Below are 25,616 nucleotides of genomic sequence, written 5' to 3'. Positions count from 1 at the left end.
ATGTTAATCAGAAAGCGCACATGAATACGAGCAGAATAAAGTAGAGGCCTATTATTAGGGCAGGTTCAATCTCTTTTAGGTTGGATTTGTACCATCATCCCCGAACCCTTATTTGGTTCATGACCTTATGGAGTTGACGATCTCTTGGATCGTTAAGGGGTGTAACCTTCACCTCGTGAATGGTTTACAAGTTCCTAAAAAACTTGTTGGCGACTCTTTTGCTCTATCTTCTTCCCTTTTGGACGCCACCGTACTTTAGTGTATGATCACAGTGGGGTTCAAGCTAGTGGGATTTTAAAGGCTTGAAATTATTCCCTACAGTTGTTAAAATCAAATTAGGTAGTCCCAACTAAGTATTGTGGAGTCCTAATAAGAATATTTGAAGGTATTTAAAAACAAATTAGGAGTCCTAATAAGAATATTTGAAGGTATTGTGGAGTCCTAATAAGAATATTTGAAGGTGATTAATACCAATTGTACATTTACTATATGAATAATGTTCTTTAATATTAGGCAAAATTTATTGACCGTAAATACCTCGAAGTATGGCTTAGGTGCACTGAGCACCATGAACTTTTCATAGTAGCCAAAACACAACCAACTATGGTGTAAGGTGCGATGCTATGTGTGCCTTAAATGAAAAATTCCGGCCACTTATTCTCTTATTTTTAGGGCGTCGGCCACTTATTCTTTAACATGACTAATAAAATTCAGGTAGGCTATGTTCTATTCAACTGAATTTTATTTATCTAAACTAAGGGTGTATTCTATTCACTTGATTTTCACTCATCCGAATTTATCTTAACTTATCTGAACTTATATGAACTTATTAGACCTTAATACAACTTAATTTAGTTGTAATATGTACTTGGGTAACCCATATCAGAAATTATTAAACCTGAACTGAACTTATTTGAACTTATTATACCTAAAATAAGTGAAAATAAGGTGAACAGACCCTTAATTAGACCTAAATTGAGCATATATGAATTTATTAAAACTTATTTTAGTTGTAATTTGAACTAAACTTATCTAAACTTATTTTTCTTGAACTAAATTTATTTGAACTTATTTTTCCTAAACGTAACTTATTTCAACTTATTTTTGAACTTATCTGAACTTAATTGAACTTATTTACACTTAGGTCTTGTTTACTTCTCCTTATTTTTGCTGAACTGGAATTATTTTTACTGAACTGAGATTATTTTTGTTGAACTTAAATATTTTTACTGATAAAATTAATTTTGCAGAATTAAAATTATTTTTACCGAGTCTCTATTATATTTCTTCTTTATAATTACTGATTTTTACTAAACTGAAATTACTTTAACTGAACTAAACATATTTTTTACAGAATATTTTTTTGAAAAGGTGACTAAACGGGGCCTTATTATAACAAAAATAAGTGAAAATAAGGTAAATAAAACAACCCCCCTAAGATCTTGTTCTCTTCGCCTTACTTTTTTTTTTTTTTTTTTTTTTTTTTTTTTTTTTTTTTGAAAAGTCGATCTCTTCGCCTTACTTATGCTGAACTAAAATTATTTTTATAGATATAAAATTATTTCTACTGAAATGAAATTAAGGTTACTAGCTGATTCTATATTATATTTCCAATAACCTACAATCATGTGTATGAATATTACAAAATCCAAATATGTTAAGTACATGTTTTAAAATTAAAAAGCATATTTGCAAGCATACATAATATATTTTTAATATGATTATAAGTACTTTAGAGAATATATGATGAATATCTTATATGTATACGTGCTAATATTGGAGAAATAAGAATCACCACTTGAATATATTTTTTTGGCAAAAATTGGTAAAAAAAAATCATCTTGATTCAAGGAAAACTAACCTTTTTTTAAGGAAAACATGCGCTGGATAAGTTTATGCTTTGCTTTGAGGAAATCAAGGAAACTAAACTAGCTACTTTATTATTATTATTATTATTATTATTATTATTATTATTATTATTATTATTATTATTTTATTTTTGCCTTGTTTTTTTTTTCGGTAAATAAATGTTTTTTTTTCTTATTTAAGATAATTAAGAATATATTCCTTTAAAATATCCCAAAAACAATGCCCACTATATTTTTATTTTTTTAAAATAAAAAAAAAAGAAAGTAAGTAAATTTACCTAAAATCACACCCATTTTTTTTTTTTGAAACACGCTGCGAAATAACATTAAAGAAGATCAATTTCCGCCAAAGATATTAAGCTTTGGGGAAACGGACCAAGAGAAACACGTTCATTACAATCCCTAGTGTCCCATCGTGCAACACTATGGGCTAGGGTGTTACCCGCACGCTTTACATGAGAAAAACAAAATGAACTAAAATACGAAGCCAAACTAATAATGTCATCATATAAAAGATAGATAGGAGAGAAGCCCTTAGCTCTCGAGTTCACTGCCTTCACGACCCCAGCAACATCAGATTCGAGGTGGACATCAGTGAAGCCTAATCTTCTAGCCACTTGCAACCCATACCTGCACTCTGCTGCCTCAGCGGCATCCACCTCCCAGCCAGCTCTAACAACTCGCACTGCTGCAGCAATAATTGTGCCCTGCTCGCTTCTAATAACCACGCCCAACCCAGTCTTCACACCCAAATGTGCATCACAATTCACTTTCACCCTTCCAGCCATAGGACAACTCCAGCCACACACAACATTACACGCAACAGAAGCTGATTTAATCCCAGTCCTTACGGCATACACGGAGCTCTCTTTCACATACTTCACCCAACCATGCACAACATCCACAGCATTAAAAACCTCTTGCTCAAATATATATTTATTTCTACAATGCAAAGCAGCCCAACACTAGTAGAAAAAGGCTCATTTGCGTCGCCATATTTGCGTCACTCATTCTAAAGAACGAAGCAAATGTATATTTTTACCATCCTTTAAAGTTATTTGCGTCGCTTGTTATTAAAGAAGCGACGCAAAAGTCAAGTGTATGTTAGCTTTCTATCATTTGCGTCGCTCTTATTTATTGAAGCGACGCATATAATAACCTTATTTGCGTCACTCATTTATTGACAAGCGACGCAAATAAGGGAGTGAACAAATTGCGTCACTCTTTTAATAAATGAGCGACGCAAATAACAAATTTTCAGCATTTCAGATTTTGTTACTTGCGTCGCATTTTTATTATTAAGTGACGCAAATAACTCTGTTGCATTTTAGGTTATTCATTCTGCGCTTTCTTGACCTTAGCTTTTCACGCCTACCTTTCACTAATTCACTAAACAAAAATAAAAAAACAGAGTTGCTTCTACAGAAAACTGCAATTCGACCCTTCAATCCAACAAATTCGCCCAAAAAACACCCACAAATTCGCCCAAAAAACTGCAATTCCCCAGCAAATTCAACATCCAAAATCGCAATCAAGTTCAACACCCATAATCGGCAGCAAATCCGAGCAATTTCGAGCAAGCAAGGGAAGCAATAGACAACAATTCCTCCTTTGACACATTCTTTGAGCACCACAAAAAAACGTTCCACAAAGCTATTAGATGGCGCTGCACTAACCTGGGAAAACAATGGGCTAGCTGCCTAAATCTCTACTGTTGCTTTGCATTCAAAAGTTGCGTGAATAATTGACTCCTCCGAGGCATTACAGATGCTGCAGCTCTTCTCTGGCGTGATATGGCGATAATGTAGTCTTTCTTTGACAGCTAGAAAGCCCTTGCAAGCTCTCCACAAAAAATGTTGTAGCTTCGGGGGACACTTCATCGTCCAAATTAACCTCCATACCTCATTCATATTAACCCCTTGCAACACTGCAGGAACTTTCTTGCACAACCAATACCCAAACCTTACCGTGTACGCTCCATTATTCAAAGGCCACCAAAACATTTTATCCACAGGGCTGCTCGGAGATAGAGGAATTTTAAGAATTCTCTCAATATCCACACTGTCAAAATTGCTAGCAATAATATTCATGTCCCACTCACCGCAATTGTGGTCTATCAAATCGCTGACTCTCAAGCCCATATCACTAGTAGCTCTCGGAGTTGGAACGATTGCCGAGGAGTTCCCGGGTAGCCAAGCTTCATCCCACACATTTATAGCACTCCCATTCCCCACTCTCCACTTAAGACCTTCGAGCAACACACCTCTAGCACCCCACATGCTCCTCCAAGCATAACTTGGATCAAAGCCGCAAGTAGCCTTGAGGACCTCACAATTCTTGAAATACTTCGCCTTTAAAATTGTGTGTATTAAAGTGCCCGGATTATGGTGTAGCCTCCACAACTGTTTTGCCAACAAAGCTTGATTAAAGCCTTTCAAATCCCTAAACCCCAATCCACCAAGAGCCTTGGGTTTACACAAGCTTTCCCATCGTTGCCAATGCATCTTTCTTGTGTTCTCTGTGGATCCCCACTAAAATCTTGCAAACATAGAGTGAATTTCATCAATGAGACCATCCGGGAGTTTAAATATGCTCATCATATAAGTCGGGATCGCCTGAGCCACCGCCTTAATAAGCACCTCTTTACCCGGTCTAGATAATAGCTTCTCTTTCCACCCCTGCAACTTTTTCCATACTCTCTCCTTCAACCCTGCAAAAATTGCCTTTTTCGATCTCCCAATGATAGTAGGCAAACCAAGGTACTTTTCATGTCGTTCAACCTCCCTAACACCCAAAATCTGAATAATTTCCTGCCTTCGATCAAGATCTACATTTTTGCTAAACACAACTTTAGTCTTGCTTAGATTGACGTTCTGACCCAAAGCTCTCTCATATTTGCTGATAATATCAGCTATAACCGAGCATTCTTGCACATTTGCCTTAGCAAAAAGTATACTATCATCTGCAAAAAAATAAATGTGACACCCTGGGAGCATTTCTACAGATTCTGGCACCATGAATTAAGTTACCATTGGTCGCTTTGGAAATAAGCGTCGAAAAAGCATCCGCACATAACAGAAATAAGTACGGAGAAATAGGATCACCCTGGCGTAGCCCTCTAGTTGGAGTCACAGACCCCGAAATCTGCCCATTTATCTTAAAAGCGAAAGAGACACTCTTAAGACAACACATAATTTAATGAATCCACGCATGCGAGAACCCCAGCTTAGTCATCACCTGTTCCAAAAACACCCATTCCACCCTATCATATGCTTTGCTCATATCCAGTTTTAACGCTACATTGCCATTCTTTCCTTCACCACCTCTTTTCATAGCATGAAAAATTTCAAATGCTACAATAGCATTATCAGTAATAAGCCTCTGCGGGACAAAAGAACTCTGATTTGGGGATATAATATCACCAAGAAATTTTTTCAACTTATTTGCCAACACCTTAGAGATGATTTTATAAATAACATTGCAACAACTTATAGGTCTGAATTCCGAAATCAATGTTGGTTTATCACATTTCGGAATGAGCACAATGCAAGTATTATTTATATCAACCAAATCCACATTCCCATTCCACCAATTATGAACATAAGCAATAATATCAGACCCAATGACATGCCAAAATTTCTAGAAAAATAAAGCGTGCATACCATCAGGGCCCGGCGCCTTATTAGGGTGCATTTGAAATAACGCCTGTTTTATCTCTTCTGCCGACGGTTCTTTGTCCAGGAAAGAATTCATCTCATCTGTCACCAATGTATCAAGGCCTCCCATTGCATCCTGAAACCCAGTTGGGGAACTAGTGGCAAATAGCTTGGTAAAGTAGGAAGCGATCAATTTTTCAATGTCAACTTTTTTGTTTTTCCACACTCCATTATCATCAAAGAGCCCACTAATTCGGTTTTTTGCCTTCCGTTGACTTTCCTTATGATGGAAATATTTTGTGTTTCTATCCCCATCGCGTAACTCATTTTCCCGAGCACGAGCAAACCAATATGACTCATCCAGCAAATAAAGAGAATCGAGCTCAATAGAAATAGTGTGACATTGTTCCAATTTTGCACCGTCCATGGCCCCTTCCTTTAACACTTTCAACGCAGCTTCAGCCTTTTTTATTTTTTTCTTGATGGCACCGAAGGTCAGAGCTGCCCAACTAGCGAGCCTTTCCCCACAAAATGCAATCTTCTGCCGAATTCCAAGACCGGCCGCTTCTACCCAAGCATCGCTCACCACCCCGCCACACCCTTCATCGGAAAGCCAGAAATGTTCGAACTTAAAAGCCGAGCCACCCCAGTCCTCATGTCTTCTAGATTCGGTAGACAAAATAATCAGAGCATGATCAGGTTTCAGGATTGGTAGATGTCGAACCTCACGATCCGGGAACAATGAACACCACTCTTCATCAGCAAGGAAACGATCCAACCTTTCTCTAACAAAAGTTGCCATTGAGTTACCCCTCTCCCAAGTGAACGTACTCCCCTTATATCCAAGGTCTCTCAAAGCACATCTATCAATTGCACCCCTGAACGCATCCATAAGTCTCTCACTTCTCGGAACACCACCCTCCTTTTCGGACAAGCTCAATATCTCATTGAAATCACCAAACATCACACACGGGAGGTTATCAATCCCCTTCAGTTGTGTCATAAGGGACCAGGTTTGACATTTGTTTGTTTGTTCCGGCCACCCATAAATCCCAATAGCTTTCCAAGTGGGCACATTATTATCATCCAACACATGTGCATAAATATGATGAGTAGAAAACGACATAATTCTCATATTAACATCCTTCCACTGCATCCCCAAACCCCCCGATCTACCAGTACAACTAAAGCAAACACCATTCGAATAACCACAACGATTTTTTTATTTTATTCAAAATTTTTTTATCAATCATAGACTCCATTACAAACACAATATTTGGCTTTTCCCTCCAACACATATCTTGGAGGCCCCTAACTGCACGCGGGTTGCCAAGCCCGTGGCAGTTCCAGCTCAATATTTTCATTGTTTTTCGAGGGCTTGGACATCCCCAAGACCCTCTACTTTAGATACAAAAGAAATAGAAGACAATTTACTCACACAAGTTTTTTGCTTCTTTTCCACGTGAGTGACAGGAGCATTTTGAGCATTCACAAAACTAGCAGCAGCATTACGCTTCCTTGATACAACCAAGCCATCTCCACTCTCTGCCATATCCATCCCCACATCCACATCATCCTTCATCACCTTGCGGTTAGTAGCACCTACCATCGTTTCACCACACTGACTTTCACCCAGCTTTGTTGCCTTCCCATTGTCAATAATCTTTGATTGAGCACACCCCTTATTCGACCCATCTACTTTAGTAGTCGGCCTTAACACCATTGCACCACTCCCTTCATCAGCCACCGCAACAAGTGAGATAGCCCTTGGTTTTGGTGTGACATCACAGTGAGGTTTCGGTGAGGAAAAGAGCAATTTCCTCGCAGCTCCTAGTGGCCCTAGCCTAATTACCGCAGGGTCATTGTAGTCGGATCGATGCACACGACCCTTCTTGGCCATACTCTCCAACCACTTCCTCTCTAACTCCCTCTCAGCAGCAGGTATCTTCAAACGGTGCGGGGATGCTATCAAGAAAGGGTCGTATTGAAAGACAATGGGCGCATCACCACTACCCGCATCCTTCTCATCGCAGTCTTTATCATTGTGACCAATACGGCCACAAAAATAGAAAAAATCACCAAGGCGCTCGTATTTGAAGTCGACCCATTTTGTGTGTCCTGATTCAACAGCCACTTTCAATCCTCTTCGAAGGGGTTTGTTGATATTAACCATTACCTTGACCCTCATGTACTCATCCCAGCCTAGAGGATCCGTTTCATCCACCTCGATGCACTCACCAATACAATCCCCAACCTCCCTAGCGAAACCAGGCGATCTTTTCCCAAGAGGAACATCAAGAATTCGCACCCAGAAAGGGCATGAGTCAAAAGTAATTTCAGACGGCTGTTCTTTCGCACGGATTTCCTTCAGAAGCAGATTTTGGTTGTCAAAGGCCCAAGGTCTACCATCTAACACCTTCCTCCTATCATCAGCATTGAAAAATTGAAACACGAATAGGTTGGTATCGACAGCCCGAATTGCCACATTCTCGTCAATTCGCCATAGGTTTTTTAGCACTCTTTTCATTGCATCAACATTAAAGGTTTTTTTGGTCAGTAATTTGCCCACCAGAGATAAAGACAATTTTTGTTGTGGAACTTCTTCATCCACCATAGTATTCGAACCATCGAGCACAAAATTCTCCTCCTCAGTCAGTTTCAAGTTCTCCCACGCTTTCACCAATTGGTCCTCCATAACGTTCAGGTCACTCGATTGAGAATTAATTGGGAATCGAAAGAAAAATCTAGAGTAAAAATTCACAGAACGATGAAAAAACTGGAACCCTAGCAGAGAGCGTTTTTACCCTACTCGAGGGACTACTCTCCTAAAATCACACCCATTATAATGCCATGTTTCAGTTTTTTTTTTTTTTTTTTTTTTAATTTTTTATGTTTATCCTTCTTCAACCCATGCACGTAGCTTCAACATTCAATAATGGCGGATGATAACTCATGAATTGACTAATTAAAATTAAAACACAAGATAAATCATACTACTTCTTATAATTAATCCCAAAATATATAAAATGAAATCTGTAATCAAATGATCATATTTATATACAGTTGATTTAATAAGTTACAAACTATAAAATTATTAAAAAAAATAAAAAGAAGCATATGTGGTGATTATACATTATTATTGATTTCATATATACTTTGATAATTTTTTGTTATGTTTTGGTTGAATAATAAAGTTTGAAGATAAAGTGTGTCATTAACAAAGGTTGAAGATGAAGTGTTGAGGCTATCAAAAAGGGGACGAATGCTAATATAATTTATGAATATTATAATATGGAAAAGAAAAAAAAATTACCCCTAAAAGGAAGAAAACAAACAGGAATTTGATGACTGGTTGCTGACTGGTCGTGACTTAAATGATGTGTAAATTATTTTTTTTTTAAATTTTAAAATTTAACATTCAAAGGCTAAGATTAAGCAACAAACATAATAAACGGTCCAGATTTAATCTCTTAGGATAGTCGTCCATAGTCGTCCGTAGTCGACGACTACGCTAGAAGCTTCCCGTTGTGCAACCACCTTGTAAGCATAGCAAGTCAAATTAATCGAGATTTGTACCATAATGAGAGACACGATTGACAATCAAGCAGAAAAGCATTGACAATAACGCCTCAAATGAAAGACAAAGAGCAAATGATCGAGGGAGGCAGCAAATATCACTTAGCAACAAGCCCAACAACCAACAAAATATATTTTTTTCATCATCAACAATATAAGTATATAAAACCCATTTGTCAATAGATAGCTCTTCATTGGATGATTTGCACCTTATATATATTTATTTTTGAAAGGAAATAAACTTCTACTAGCTAAAAGGCAAAAGGCACATAACTTGGTCTTTTAGAACCTATGTATTTATTTTTTACACAAATCCCATTCATAAAAATTACTAGGTTAGTCTTGAGCATTGCATGAAAAAAAAGAAAGAAAAAATCATTCTTTTTTTTGAATAATGTGTGGTACGATTTCATTAAATTGTGTAAAATGTACTCTATTGTCTTTATATTTATTTAGTCTTGGCACTATGAGAGGAAAAAAAATAGGAAAAATACAATGTCACAATTAATTTAGACTGAAAAATTTTGTAGAATAAGTTGACATGTGTTTATTAGTGATGTCGTTAATGACATTTTTTTAGTAATAATTATAAAATTTTCCTACTTTTTCATTAAAAAATTATATATTGTTCCTACTTTTCATGTATTAACTACCGAATCACAATCACAACAATAATGTAATCCATATATCCATGATCTTCACTGACCGCGTAAATAATTCTAACTGTTGTAAAAAAAAAAGTAAATAATTCCAGTAACAAAGTAAATAATCAACTAGAATAGTTAGTAATTAAAGCCTTGAAGTGGGTAAATAATACTCCCTTCTAGTTAAGGGACGGAGGAAGTAACAAACTAGATAATCAACAAGAATAGTTAGTAATTAAAGCCTTGAGGGGGGTTTTAAGAGGTGTTACACAAGCCTGTGATCAAATTCCGTCGATACTTTTGTCCTTACGACTCTCATTACACTCAAACATAAAAAATAAAAAGGGAACGAGGTACTTCAAGTCGTAGTACTTTGTTAAAAAAAAAAGGGGGTAAAAGGTGGATGCCAGAAGAAATTGAAAGATGGTGATGCGACAATGGGTGCGTGTTGCAAGTAGTTTGGACCTCGCGAATTTGAAGTAGGATTCGACGTGCATGGGGGACGGAAGACAGTGCGTGCTGGGGGCTACATACTTATATACATTGAGTTGATTAGCTAGCATAACGAACCATTATATTATATTCTTACTCGATCTATAAGAATATTGGTACGGATTAATTAGTATCTACAATCATAATAATAACAATTTGGTACACCATTCGACACATCACCAACAACTCAATTTCAGTGCATGCATCATGTTAAACTATGTTACCCGTGTTGACAAGATCTAAGTGGAAGTTGATGCAAGCAAGGTGGTATTTGGTGTTACAACAAAGTACAGGGGTTACTCTCCTATTTCTTAGTCTATGCTGATATTTGTTCTGATATATATTTCCTCCGTTTTCCTAAATATTGTAACATGGGGAATGAATAAGGATTCTAAGAAGAGGAGTGAGATAGAGAGGAATAAAGATTGAGACTCATGTGATTAGGAGTAAGAAAAAAGAAAAAATATGTGCAAATAAGAAAATGTTGTAATATTATTTGTAAAACTTTTTAAATTGGTAATTGTTGCAATATTTGTGAAACAGAGGAAGAATGAAAATATGGAGTTAACTAGTCCTAAACCACCATCTTTGCAATTCTACACACTTCATTTAAAAGAAAAATTGATAACAATAATCTGTCATGCATTGTACCTATTCATGTACACAATATATATACTTTTCTTATATGTTTTGTGCATTAGCATGTTGTACAGTACAATTAATATATAGGATAATGACGTGTTTGATGATGAAAGGCTAGAAGTTGAAAGCTAAATCTGTTTATATTAATTGATTTTGACTAACTGATTGTATTAATTGAGTCGACTAACTAATTAATTGCATTAGCTAACTAGATTGTAAAAAAAAGTTTAAAGTAAATAAATGATTCCTTTGAGTCGTTTGACTAATACTCAAAATGAACAATAAGCTAATTATTGTCAGGGTAGGTACTAGGTAGTAAGGTAGTTGAGATAGACAGTAGATTATAAAATTGGGATATAAGTGTATTTTCAACTAAAAATATTAAAGCAACTAATAATTAATTAAAAATGTTCCTCTACAAAGATGGTTTAAAAAGAGCTTGTTTAGTATGGTGAAATAAGCTCTTTCAATCAACTTTTCACTAAACACTTCAAAATAGCTTATTTAACTAGTAATACAATTAGTTAGTCAAATCAATTGATACAATCAAGAGGCATATGATACTCTATTACTCTCTTTGTTTCTTTTTAAAAACGCACCACTATAACTACTTGATTTTAATTATATATAAAAATACATATTAATGGAATATGTTGTTGAATTAGATAATTATATATTTATATTTTATAATACCAACGTTTAAATTTTATAATTTTAACCATACAATTTATATTGATGATCAAATTTGTGTGTTAATAAATATACGTATAAAAGTAACACGGGTTACATTTACAATAAAACAAAAAGAGCATTTTGATATCTTTAATAACTTTGAGTTTTCATTTTTCATCCATTACCCATATAAGTCATAGGTATTATACATCATCTACTCCATGAATCAAAACAAATCATTCAAAACCAAAATATGAAAATTTTTCAATAAAGTAGGAGATTTTCTACATCTATATAACCAACCGAAACATGAAACATTTTCAATCAAATTGTAAGTCCAACACTTTAATTTTCATGCAATCTGACACAGCCTATGTTGTTATAAAAAAAACATACGAGTACTAGTACTACCATAAATTTGACAATAACTTTAATAGAGTACCATAACAAAGTGACATAAATTACAAAAAATGATGCAAAAGACATTGAAATTGAAGTACAAAAAAGTATTTAGAAGAGTATGTGTTACATTCTAAACTCGACACGGTTAACAAATGTACTACAAGCATATTCTAATTGCAGTAAAAGGACGTGGCTACACCTGACATAGTCTCTACACTCTAGCTATACCAGTATGATGAAACCACTTGCTAATCATACATTCTTTCTTTCGGTTTATTTTTCTTTCTTCTTTGCAATCAATTCTTTAATCTTCTAAGATTGGTAATGCATTCTACGGAGTAGATTCTTTCTTTCAATTCATGGTTTACTTGATAATTCCCGAGTTATGCTCAAATCGGTTATTAATAAAATTAATAGCCATTGAAACATTAAAGTTTCTAAAGAAATGTAACTCATCTCAATAATAATAATAATAATAATAATAATAATAATAATAGTAGTAGTAGTAGTAGTAAAGTAATTATCAAATAGGACACTTGGCGCGGCGCAAATTTATGAAAAATTTTCCCTCCAAAATGTTATTTTTTTTTAAGTGAACTAGGTTATCCCCATGCGATGCACGGTTAATATTAGCTTTTCTTGTAATTAAAATTTAGTTGCATTACATTGTATTTGAAGATTAGAATTATATAAAAATAATTTACATTTAAGGAAACTTGATTAATGGAATTTTATATATACACTTATGCATTGAAATCAAAAGCGTAGATTAAAAATAAAAAAATAAAAAAATCATTATTATTATTGTTTAATGACATCATACTTAGAATTGGAGGGAGAAAATTTAATGTGAGAATGACACGTAGAATAGTTTTAGAGTTGATGATGTCAGCAATGTTTTGTTTTAGTAATAGTTAATAGATTTGTAAAAAAAAAAAAAGAAATTGAAATTATTATTATTATTTTTTTTTAAATGAAGAATATTTAAAAAAAATAAAGTTAAATACTTGTAAGTCATTGTTAATCAAACTTACCATCATTTTATTGAGGCAATCTTAACAAGTGCATTTTCACAAGCCCTAAACTAGTAATAATAATAAATATCTTAGGCGAATTAATGATTTTGAAAAAAAAAAAAAAAACAGAGGAGAAATTTTCTCCAAAAAAAATACTCCACATAATTGACTTTTGATACAAATTTATCTCATTTATTTAAAACTAGATTAGACCCGTGCGATGCACGAATTGAAAAAATTATATAATGAAATAAATTGTTTAATTTCTATTTATTATTTTCCCGTACATACTTATAAATTAGATCATAAAAACATATCTTTCATCATAAATTACTACGTAACAAAATATAAAAATAAAAGTCAATCTGATCTATTCAAGCCATAAGCACAAGAATTTATATATTTAAGAGTTCGAGATACTTATAAATACATGTAACTTAAGTAAATTGAAGCAATGTAATAAAAATAATAATAATAAATTGAAGCACCTTGGAAATACTCCGAAACAATGGTAACATTTAACGACAACATTAGTTCATTTTTGTATAACAAACATCCATATATATTATTAGTGCATGAGTTCATATATAACTACCAGAGTTTGCACAATCCTTAGTAAAAACACACACACTAAGGGCCTGTTCTCATACGTTTATTTTCAGTTCAGTTCAGCTCAGTTCAGTTCAGTTCAGTTCAGCTCCTAATTTCCTTCTCTTATAAAATATTCATTTCAGATCACTTTAGTTTAGTTCACTTCAGTTCAGCTCAATTCAGTTCAGGTCAGTTCAGTTCAGCTGAGTTCAGTCAATGAGAACATACCCTAATAGCAGTAAAACCTTAAAAAAATAAAAATAATAATAATAACATTGTAGTTACCTACAATGTTTAGCTTAATATCAATTTATTTATTCAAAACAAAAAAAAAATTATTATTTTTTATTTATTGACACAATCAAAAGAATGAAATGAAAATATATATCAATTTATATATATATATATATGACATCATAAGTGCATGCATTAGGCAGGAAGTTTTTTTATGAGAGATGACACGTATACAGTTTGAGGAGAGGATGATGTCAGCAATTTTCTGTTTTAGTAATAGTTAATTATAGATTTTGAAATGTTAAGGTTAGATTTGCACTGCACCATATTGTCAAGAGAGAGAGAGAGAGAGAGAGAGAGAGAGAGAGGGCGAATACTTTATAAAGTTAAAGGAAATTTCATTGTAAAATTAAATTGTAACAATAAGATATACTTCGTATAACGCGTCTTAACTGATTATTTAGGTATTTAACTCTCCTTTTAATTTTAATGAATGTTAGACATTTACATGTTTTGTTTAAGGATACAGCTACACCAAACTCAAGACCCTCCTCACATGTGAACCGACTTAAAGTTTATTTGATCTATAATTATCCGACCCAAACATGCCCATGTTGGCTGGCTTAAATTGAAATCTAAAGGGTTAACAAATCACTATGGTGATCATTGGTCGAGCTTTGGCAAAAAAAAAAAAAAAAAAAAAAAAAAAAAAAAAAAAAATCCCCGTTTTGAGCCGAAAAATCATGCCCAAACCTGCAATTTCAGAATAAAAAAAAATAGCAGACTTTTAGGGCTAAAATTTGGTCGTGTATAGATTTTTACTAAAATGTAATTTTAGAATGTCCAAAACCCAATTATTTAAAGAAAAATGCATGGGATCGAGTTAGCCTGACGAAATTAAGGCCCATAAATTTGCTCTAACCCGACCTTTTCAGGCCGGATCAATGGGTTAAGGCAACTTTGATCAAGTAAATGGCCGACGTAATCTAAATCGAACGTGATCTGGCCCAAACTTGAATCTGAATGGAAAGCTAGATTAATCAGACAAATATAATCCAATAAGACTTGACTAGATTGGACTCATAGCCGATCCCAACTTAAATTGATAGCTTTGAGTAGATGTGCTAGCTAATAAATCAATAAATGTTTTATGTGGATTCTTGTATTATTTTCAAATACTTGCATGTATCCGCCCTTGTACAAAAAAAACTCAATTTTCATTTGATCAATGAACTTATAATCCTAGTAGTTTAATTGAAGGTTGTTTAAATCAGGTTAAATTTTACTCTAACTGAATGAAGGCTAAACTTTCTATCAATAAAAATTGCAAGCAAGTCCTTTACAATAAAACGCATTTAGAGATTTATTAATATTGTAAAAGGGGTCGGGGCTGAAACAGTGAAATCTATAAAATATCAATGAACGCACATGAGAACTTTGAAGAATTAGAACAAATTTTTTTAATATAATTTAATTTCTTTAAAGGTGGGGCTGGATGTAGATTGGCAATCTGATACGAGAATCATGACATATATTTGACTAAATTTTAAAGTATGAAATAGTATATAAACCATGCAAAATTATTGATGACTTTGGGCAATCTTGATGCATTAAAGTAATTATGAAGAGCTTTGACTTAAAATGAATCAAATGTCGCAAATGCAAATTTCATGGAGCTTTTTACCCTATTTGTAATTTTATATGGTTGACAAAGTATTGGTGTACAAGGAAATTGACTAATCACACCCTAAAAAGTAAAAATTAAAAATAAGAATTTTTTATAAAAGAAATTGACTAAAATTAATTTATACTGAAATAGATGCTGTCTCCACTAAACTACTTAATTTATACTCATCATTTTCCAGGTTTGTTATACCACGTATTATTGAGCTTACTATGCAAAATTATTACTCCGTATTTGAGTATTATTTTACACTACATCAGTATTCGCCCGTTACACGGTGGTGATAAATAATTAATCTGTATATATTTTTTAATTTTGTTATTGATAACTTTTTAAGTTTTATTCTTTATTTTTTTTATTTTTTTTGTATAAAAATGTTTTTTATAAATATAAAAAAGCATGTAGGTAATCCTTTTTTCTAATGGTTTAATTTTTTTTTTTTTTATATTTTTTATACTACATCATAATTTTTACTATATTGTTATTGAAAATGTATTAAAATGATTGTTAGACAAAATATATTTAACATTGCATTATTTATTGAACTTAGGGTCTGTTCTCATTTACTAAACTGAGCTGAACTGAACTGAACTGAATTTTTTATAAGAGAGGGAAATTAAGAACTGAGCTGGGCTGAGCTGAACTGAACTGAGTTTAGCTGAACTGAACTGAGCTGAACTAAACTGAAATTAAGCTGAAGAGAACAAACCCTTATATGTATAGAGTGGAAGTTAAAGAAACAGTATCTACATCTATTAAATATTGTTGTGCTAGTATTAGAAATATCCAAAATTAGTACGTTGTATACAACAATATTGATACAAAATTCAAGTTTTAGATTTTCAGTTTCATATCTACTTGGTCCTAATAATTTCTAGCAAGTAAAATGAAAGGGCAAAATAAAATAAAATGATGACATCATAGTTAAGTTTGTAGGGAAAATTTTAATTAATGAGAGCTTGACACACAAGACACTTTAAGGAATTGATGACATATCATTAACACGTTTTGTTTTAGTAATAGTTAATAAATTAAGATTTTTTTTAAAAAAAATATTATATAAGGATTACTTACTTATGTTTATGAGTGTGTAACTCAAAGATTATTATACAATGCGCTGTAATTTTTTACATACTTGAGGAAATAAGGGTATAATTGTGTTTGATAATGTGGAACAAATAAATGAAAAATAATAACGAGAAAAACAATAAAGAAGATAAACAAAGAACACAAGGATTTACATGGTCGGTCAAAATAGACGTACATCCATGGGTAGGGGATTCGAGAGCTTGTTCACTATAATGGAGAAAGAACGAGAGAATTATACACGGAGTCCTCAATCTAATGGCTTAAAAGGTATGATCTAATTGATCAACTAACGATCCTTTTATAACATAAGGAAACCCTAAAATTGTTCTCCAAGTATATTCAAATAGCCGTCATAGAAGAAATATAATTTTAGGAAATTATTTCTATTATAATTAAGCTAAAATTGGACCAAAAAAACGTCCAACTCGACCAAGCATGGACTTGCTATGTCGAGCACTTCGTCAGCATCGTTCCAGCTTCGTCAGGTCTTTGTAAAACGATTATAACTTTCTCATTTATTATTGGAATATAGGGCATATGACGTATCGTTGAAAATCTCTTGAACCAAGCTATCACCACCAACCTTAATAACCTCAAAATCATTTATAGTTTGAGAGATATGAGCATTCAAAGTTAGCCCTATTAGATTTCAAGTCACAATTTAACAGTACCCATATAGGATAGATAAGTATAATTTCGAATAAATTATAAAAGTTCAGGCAAAAATAAACTTTCATTAATTTAGGCCACTCCTCATATAAGTAATTCATAAGTGACTTCAGTTTACATATTTCAAATACAATTTGATAAGTTGGAGAAACACACTCCAAGTGTATCAAAGAAAAGTGTACTCGTAGCTCCCTTTCTCCCTTCTCCTCTTATTAAAGTTAATAATAATTTAAAGGGCCACTATCAACAAATTTTAAGATTAATTTTTTTTTTTTTAAAACCATAACATTCGCTTTAATGTTTTCCCTATACAAATGTCAATTCCTTATTCACGTTTGTTGTATATACCAGTACTAAAATATTTTGAATTATATTCATGATAATTTTGAGTACAATTATACTCCATGCCGATGTTAATCTTTGATCACTAATATTTTTAATTATCAATAAGTATAAATTCTAACAATTAAAAATTAATAATCTGTTCATTGAGATGATTCCAATAAGTAACCAAAAGACTATATTTTTTTTCTTATGTATAAATCATAAACATTAGTCAAAGTAGGATAAATAAATAGTGTAAAAAATAGAAATGGAACAAGTATTTTAAAATGGAGGGAGATATCGTACCAAAATTCAATTGTTGCTGTATTTAATATTTTTTTTTCTCAAAATTAAATTTTATCACTTTTTATATTTTCCAACACAATAACTGTGGAATATTCCAATACAAGTAGTCCATGCATGCATCATTTTGTACAAACAAACTCAATTATTATTTATGTACATAAATTTTAGTGGATCATGTCGTCAATAGTTTAGATTATTTATTACTCGAATTTGTAAATTGTACACACAATTTTCCTTAGAATCAATACTGGTTGTTAACACCTGAAATTAAATGAGAACAGTTTCATATTAGATGCTCTACTCAATTAGCCAATCACCCCCAAATGAGAGTAGAAAAATAAAAATAAGATGTCTCTATCAATTCACAAACTACAATAACTACCAAAGTAGTCAACAATTTCTAAGAAAAGATAAATGGGAATTGAATAAACCCCTCAAAAATTTACTATTTATATTCAACAGTACATTACATGAATCAAGCAAAAGCCAGGAGAAATGGAGGGTACAAAAAAAGTTTCCTCTTTTTCTTTTTTATTTTTCCTTTTTTAAGTAGCCACCCAAAAAGGTTCCCAATTAATTAATCCCTTATTCCCTTGCCCTCTTTCTTTGCATCTACTTGTTCTTTGAATTTTCCCAATTCCCAATTTTACCCCTAACTCTTTTGAAATTCCATTCATATCCTCCAACAAATATGCATCATTTTTTTTGTTACATTCTTCTAAAACCTCTTCCTTACCAACTTCTTCCTCTAGACCCTCTTCATCATTTTCTACCAATTCTTCCACCCCATTGTCGTTTTCGTTGTCGTTTTCGTTATCGTTAATGTCTTCCATCATCATGGACAACCTTAGACGGCCATCACTTCGCTCGGCTTGCATACAAGCCTGAATAGGAGGGGTAGAGACAGCCTCAATTACCAACCGACCATCTTCACGGTATGGTCTAACACATATATTACTCGTACCGGCTATTGTAGTCAAGGGAGGCGGAAACTTCCCTTGACCTAATGATAATTCCTTCCTTATATCAAACTTTTGTCGCGGTGTTGTTCTTCCTTTCGTCGCCGTCGTTGTTATTTTTGTTGTTGTTGTTGTTGTCGTCGTTGTTGATGTAAATAAACTATCGGTACTTTCCATGTCGAAAGTGCCGGTTTCATTTCCTAGACTCTCGGTACACATTTTCAAACTTTTTTCACTAAGCATGAATGATGATCGTTTAACTAAAGGATGTACATATACAACCTCTTCTTTAGGTACCGCGTCTCTTTTACTAGTTAGAGCTTCAATTGAGCTCCAACCCCCGGAAGAATTCGAACTCGAGGGTGTAGTTTTAGCTCCATACAAGGAATTAGAGCTAAAATTTTCGACCGAGTTTTTCGTTGATGAATTTAGTTTTAGGCTAAGGGTAGTTCTTGACTCAATGAAGTGTGACTCATTATTACAACAAGGTTGTAATTCTTGATAAACAATGGTTGACATTTTAAACTTTTGTTGAGAGAATTTTATATTTGGAGGAAATATATGAATTATGAAGAAGAGAGTTTAGAAGAAGATTTTGTATTTTTGAGTAGTAGTAGTAGAAGTGAACATGGGATGTAATGAAGAGGCGAGGTTCTCTATTTATAGGCCATAAAAATAAAGTCATCCATAAAGTTTCTAACGTAAGAGAGAGAGTATGGGATTGTGGGGGGAGAAGACCTTTTTCCACCACTAGAATTGTAAATTAGCTTGACAAATATTCACTTATTTTTAAAAGTAAATGACTTAAATAATAAATGGTCTTGAATATAAAAATCTAACATAAGGGAAGCAAGGAATATACTCTCGTGTTATTTAAAATTAGGAGAGAATCAACAATAGTTTGTTCACTAGGTTAAAAAAAAAAAGTATAGTAAAATAAATTTTGTGAAACTAATAGATGGACCTTGTAGGGTTAATTACTACGAGTATTTTATTATTTTTTTTTTAATCTTTGTGGGTTTTACGTTAATATTCTAATCTGACTCGACACATGATCAGCTCTAAAATTTGGAGTTACGCTCCTCCTATTTCCTTTTATCATCTTTTTCTAAAAGAAAAAAACAGAAAAAAAGAAGAGCAGAAACAAAGGATTTATCAAATTTTGTTGATAACGATTGTTCCTCTCTTTTTCTTCTTAAAAAGAAAAGAAAATCTCCACATGCTTAAGAAATACAGCTTTACTCAAATGCATTTTTGGAACCGTACCATTCATAACACTACAGATAACACCATAAATCAGCCAACATCCTTGAAATTTCCAATAACAAAAAGCACAACATATATTCCACATACTAATAATATGGGATTAGTAATCAATACATGCTTTGAAACTTATAACATGTGTTTACTTTAAAATTATTAAAACTAATAAATTTGGGCTGACTAAAAGATCCGGTGGGCCGCGTCAACCCATGCCCAACCAACCAAGCCCAACCTAAAGCTCCATCTCCTAAACCCGATCAAAATGCGGTTTAAGGTTAATTTCAACTCGTTATTTAGGTTAAACCATATAAGTTAATTAATTGCCTACATAATATGTTACTCAAACTTTACGTGCTTACACTTTAATTATTTAAAATTTGATATACTAAAATTTTTTATATATTGTGCCAATATCACGAAAAAATGGTCGCAAATTAACTAACGGATTGACTCGAATTTATAACATGTGCCAAATCAGGTAAAAATAAAAAGATATTTACCATGATAAAAACAAAATAATGATATACTAAACCCCCATGAAAAGGACAGTACATAGTATACAAACTATATAATCCAAATAAACATTTCATGCAAAATTATATAGTATACTATACCATGAAAATAATGATATACTAAACCCCCATGAAAAGGAGTACAAATTAAAATCTAGTACGTTACACATAATATCATATAGTATACTAGACCATAAACTTATCCAAATAAAAATTTCATGCAAACTTACATTAACAATCAATTGCTGACCTACTTTAATTTAGTATGATCCAACAACAAACAAGTTAAATGGTATTCTGAGCATTTTGCTAAGAATTGTATAGTATTAATTCAATTAATTTCATTTGCTAAGCCACAAGATGACAACTTACAAATTCCACTATGTATTAATTAAAACACAGTGTTTCCCATTCTTGAACTTAATTAGTTTTCTAATCTAAACTTTAATTCAAGGTTGGTTCGTGTTAACATCATAAACTAAATCCTAATTTTAGTTTAATACATAATTCTGATGACGTTAATCAGCACAAGACACCTTTTCACTTGTGTATGTCTAACATCCATGTATTTAAAGGAAGGAGATAAAATGATTAATCCAGGTTATTTATTGTCTCGAATGTCGGTGATTAATCTAATTAACCCACCGGAGGCTGCTAATTACCGGCAACATCATTGCATTATTACGGCCTCATGTTAACTTTTATTTTTTTTACTTTATAGACGGTTAGTCATTGATGATTTGTACACATTTTGTTTTTTAAAAGTTAATTATGACTCAAATGTCTAGGTATAGATTATAGTATAACTAGCACGTTAATTACATTATCAGAATTTATCCACCACTATCATATATAATGCCTTGAATCCGCTTGGTACTTGAAGGTGATGATCCGTAAATAATAGATCAAAATGATGGTGAAAATTGAGGTTTGGTCAAGGTTATTCTTGTTTAAAAAATAAATAATACCTTAGTCCATCGAGTATATAATTAAAGATATTGATTTCCATCAGGCATTCTATTACATGGTAAAGTTCACAAGTAGTAATCGATTGAGCTATTCCTCATAGAGCATCAAACATATTTATGAGTTTCAAGCCTTCAACTATCAGAATAAACTTTTGGTGTTGAGATGATCTTCTAATATAGTCGATCCAAAATTGACACAAGTTGGGAGACATTGCGGATCAAATATATCTCCGTCGTCCTTTAACACCCAACTCTCATAAGAGGATGTTACATGTTAGAAGAATGGAACATAGGCCAGCATAACATGGGAAACTCCACTCGAAAGGTTGAACCCACTAGTATATTAATTGTCTCTAGGACCATGTTGTCTGGTGGAGGCCAACTTACATCTGACCTACCCTAATAACCTTTTAAAGTACATACTCCTACTAATTTCAAAAAATTAATGTAGGGGTAGTATATATATACCTCTAATAATACTTAAGGTTGTACTTACTTCATTAATACAGTACTAAACACCTTTTCTGGGTTTCCTAATGTAGATAAATACTTGTTACTTTTGGTTTGTTTGTGGAAAATAAAAACTGCTACCAATACAAATTCATGAACATGTATTTGTACTATTTTATACTCTCTTGTTTTGGGGCATGCCCATGTGCAACACCCCTTTACCTTTGTAGATCTAGTTTAAAGCAATTTAACCTGTAGGATTGCCTAAGGGCCATGCTAAAGGGCAAGCAACAGCGCTACCTTGTAGGACTATGGCCTGGATCGGTGTTGTGTAACAAGCTAGACGTATAGTAAATGCAATGTACGAAGTACGGAGTAGTTTTTGGTGTGTTGTACATGAGTGTGTCCCGCTTTTTTGATTTCCTTCTTTTGAGAGGGGGCAGGGAGCGGAGAAGACTGAATAACCATTATAAGAATCCATATTTTTTAACGACGGGTACATAATTAATCAATTGATAAAATATTAACCAGCTATTTGACCATTCATCTATAGAGTTTAGTATGGATTAGATACTGATTTGAGATGTGATATTTTATCTACTTTGAGAAATTTGTTTATTTGATATTTGAAATTTTTTAATTGAATATCATTAGATATATTTTGTTGTGAAATTTAAATTTAAAGAATGTTTGCCATGGGAAAAAAAAAATTGAAACACAATTAAGCATCACATCATCAAATTTATGAATTACTTAGTTTTTTAAAAATCAAATAGTTGATTTGTTTAGATCAAATGTGGTATTCTTAAAAATCGAATTTGATTCAATAGCGGATCAAATATTTAAATTCCGGATCATAAATCTGAAAAAATATACTCGGTATATACAATAGTGAATAGAACATTTGATTTTAGGATGAGTATTGCATTTTACCGCCCTAGCTAATGATTGTGTTATTTGGAATATGCCATGTAATGGTTATATTACATTCCAATGTACAACATGTCTTGATCAAAGCAATCTCCAGTAATAATCACGTATACCTAATGTTTGGGGACGATTGGACATAAATTTCAATGTTCTACAATTGGGAAAAAGGTACGACATGTCTTTGTTGTACTGTATCAAGGTCATATGTGCCGGAATTTTAGACTATTGTTACAATAATATTGAATCTTGTTTTCGTTGTTATTTGTTAGTTTTGTTACCTTACAATCCAGACCTATGAGCCCTTTATGTCCTCTATACGACCAAAGAAAATCCGTTTGGGATTCGTCGGCATCAAATGAGTCTTTCAAATTGTCGGCCTAAACTACATCACTCCTCTACTTTACGATATACCTTTAGTAAATTGTATCTACATTAATTACGAGAAAACATGTCACTCAGTAAACGAACACGTCAACATTTACTCTATTGTTGAATTTTGATTTATATTAGGTATCTCATTGAATTATTGAGTTGGAAAGTTGAACATCACTATTACATTGACATACGTCCATTTCGATGCTAAATTAAATTGTACCTTTCATGAATCGCCTTTATTTAGGCAAATATTTCACATAATTCACAATACCTAGAGTAATCATCAAGAATGCCAAATTACCAAAAATTGTGACTCAAACTATATTATTTAAAAAAAAAAAAAAAAAAAAAAATCAAACATTCATATATTTCATAATTGGTTCGATTATACCAAGATATTTTGGGTGTTATGTTCGAGAGCATTAAGCAATGGCCTCTAAAAAGTTGACAACAAATGAGAGAAAGACACATCTTCGTATTGATAAATTGTGTCATCTTCATCATAAGTTAAAAGCTTCTAAAAGTAGTAAAATACAAAATGAAAATAGAAAATGGAAGCCATATGTAAAACAACATTCAGTAACAACTTCCTCGATCTTGTTCGTCAATGGTTTCTGACGTAATGTTTCAAACTACTACTATTTTTTTCCTATTCTTGGTTATTCAATTCGTATGACTTGCAAGTTAATGGACCCATACATGATATCATCAATTCAATGCTAAAAATTGCTAATTATTAGATAAAATAATTGATTAATTTCCAAGATTAGAAATAAAATAATGTCATAGCCACCTTTTCTATGTCATAATTAGATTGAATTCTTTTGTTTGGCAAATCGTTATTGGCCAACGTTTTGTGTACTACCTATTGGTTACCATCAAACAATAAGAGAATATAGAAGTATTTGGTAAATGACTTTTTATTTAGCAAAATGAAAATTTTGATAAAATGGCTTTTAGGGGACGACTGGATTCGGTGAATGCACCCGAAACCTTTTTTTTTTTTTGAACATTTAAGACGGAGACCCAAAAGTGTACTGGTACAAAGATTGGAAGAGTAGAATCATAAAGAGACTAAATAAGGGAGCTGAGAGGGAGACCGAAATTGACTTAGTTAGAAAGAGTTAGGAAGGATATAAAATGTATGCATTTGCATAAGGATGATGCATTGGATCGTAAGGGATGGAGGATGAACATTTTTGTCGATGACTACACGGTATAATCAATATTGGTTCATGTAACCGACCCCATTTATGGATTAAGACTTCAATTAATTTATTGATTGATTCTTTATACAATTGTTGTCGTCAAAATTCTAATAAACGGTATTTATAAGGGGGAGAATGTAACTACTATCAACTTGGCAAACAAGCTAATAAACTCTAGTAATTCAAAGAGATGCTGAAAGTGAAATGATTAAGCAAAATACACAAATCTGTCTACTAGATAACATACTTTAAGTAATATAAAGAATAATACTCGTAATATATATTCATGGTTTAAGATAGAAGAAAAAGTAGCTTCTTCTAGCTTAGATTAAGAACTACTTCGTATGAAAGACGTTATTAATTAAGAAAAGAATGTTTATATTTGTATTATATTTATGGTTTATAAACAACATTACAAAATATTTCTCTACTTAAATATTAAAAATTGGCTACTTGTTAAAAAGGTTCCTATTAATGTAATTTTAGTTAATTATGATATAAAAAGACGGTATAAAAAGACAGACAATTGTTTCTCGACTAAAATTAATACGAGTAGCCACATTACTAATTTAAACTACAGTACCAACTTAATTAATAATGATAAAATCCGAATAAAAAGTATCCGTCAAAATAAATATTATTCTATTATAATGTCTACGTATGCAAAAGGAATCACTTTAAAAAGATGTTAACCTCAAACAAGATACATGGTTAATGGTCCCCTACACTAATACATAGTCTAATTTGAAGCTAATTATAACCCTTAAAGTTAATTACAGAGACAACCTAACAACTGGGAGCTTAAAAAGGCGAGCCTCGTAACCTTTGAGAGGGTCTACGAGAGTAGCTAATCGCTAATTATAGACATAATAGTGTATTAGTGTGTGGTTAGTAAACCGAAGAGACAAATTAAAACAATAGATTATGTTGCTAATTTAATCATGGTATTAGAATCAAATCTGTTTGCTAATGACAACTAATTTGATCTTTCACTGATCTTATTTGTACAACATGTTCTTGCTTCTCCGTAGTACTTTCCTGACATAAACAGCCTGTGATTTTTGTAAAATCTTTCGGGATTCATAT

General features: G+C 32.6%; 2 protein-coding genes across 2 annotated transcripts; both read right to left on the bottom strand.

Annotated features, from left to right (window-relative positions):
• Window positions 1-2,194: 2,194 nt before the first annotated feature.
• On the bottom strand, window positions 2,195-6,650 carry LOC145632724 (uncharacterized). Its single transcript, XM_081685067.1, has 6 exons — window positions 5,531-6,650; window positions 5,106-5,221; window positions 4,898-5,024; window positions 4,508-4,830; window positions 3,770-4,399; window positions 2,195-2,746 (listed from the first exon to the last, which is right to left on the bottom strand). The coding sequence occupies exons 1-6, from the start codon at window positions 6,648-6,650 to the stop codon at window positions 2,195-2,197; spliced, it is 2,868 nt and encodes a 955-aa protein (XP_081541193.1).
• An 11,636-nt stretch (window positions 6,651-18,286) lies between these two features.
• Window positions 18,287-19,473, bottom strand: LOC145630578 (protein FANTASTIC FOUR 3-like). Its single transcript, XM_081682820.1, has one exon. The coding sequence runs from the start codon at window positions 19,341-19,343 to the stop codon at window positions 18,411-18,413; it is 933 nt and encodes a 310-aa protein (XP_081538946.1). The 5' UTR covers window positions 19,344-19,473; the 3' UTR covers window positions 18,287-18,410.
• Window positions 19,474-25,616: the final 6,143 nt, after the last annotated feature.

This window comes from Chenopodium album, chromosome 5 (assembly GCF_948465745.1).
Source record: "Chenopodium album chromosome 5, dcCheAlbu1.1, whole genome shotgun sequence".
In the NCBI taxonomy this organism is placed as follows: Eukaryota; Viridiplantae; Streptophyta; class Magnoliopsida; order Caryophyllales; family Amaranthaceae; genus Chenopodium; species Chenopodium album.
This window is presented reverse-complemented; position numbering and strand designations above follow the sequence as displayed.

Excerpts from the sequence above, each read along its gene's own strand:
- LOC145632724 (XM_081685067.1), bottom strand. The coding sequence starts at position 6,650 with ATGTCGTTTTCTACTCATCATATTTATGCACATGTGTTGGATGATAAT. Across the intron at positions 5,025-5,105 it reads AATGGGTGTTTTTGGAACAG|ATAAATGGGCAGATTTCGGG; the intron begins GTGATGACTAAG and ends TTCGCTTTTAAG. Across the intron at positions 4,400-4,507 it reads TATCTAGACCGGGTAAAGAG|TGGGGATCCACAGAGAACAC; the intron begins GTGCTTATTAAG and ends GCAAGATTTTAG.
- LOC145630578 (XM_081682820.1), bottom strand. The coding sequence starts at position 19,343 with ATGTCAACCATTGTTTATCAAGAATTACAACCTTGTTGTAATAATGAG.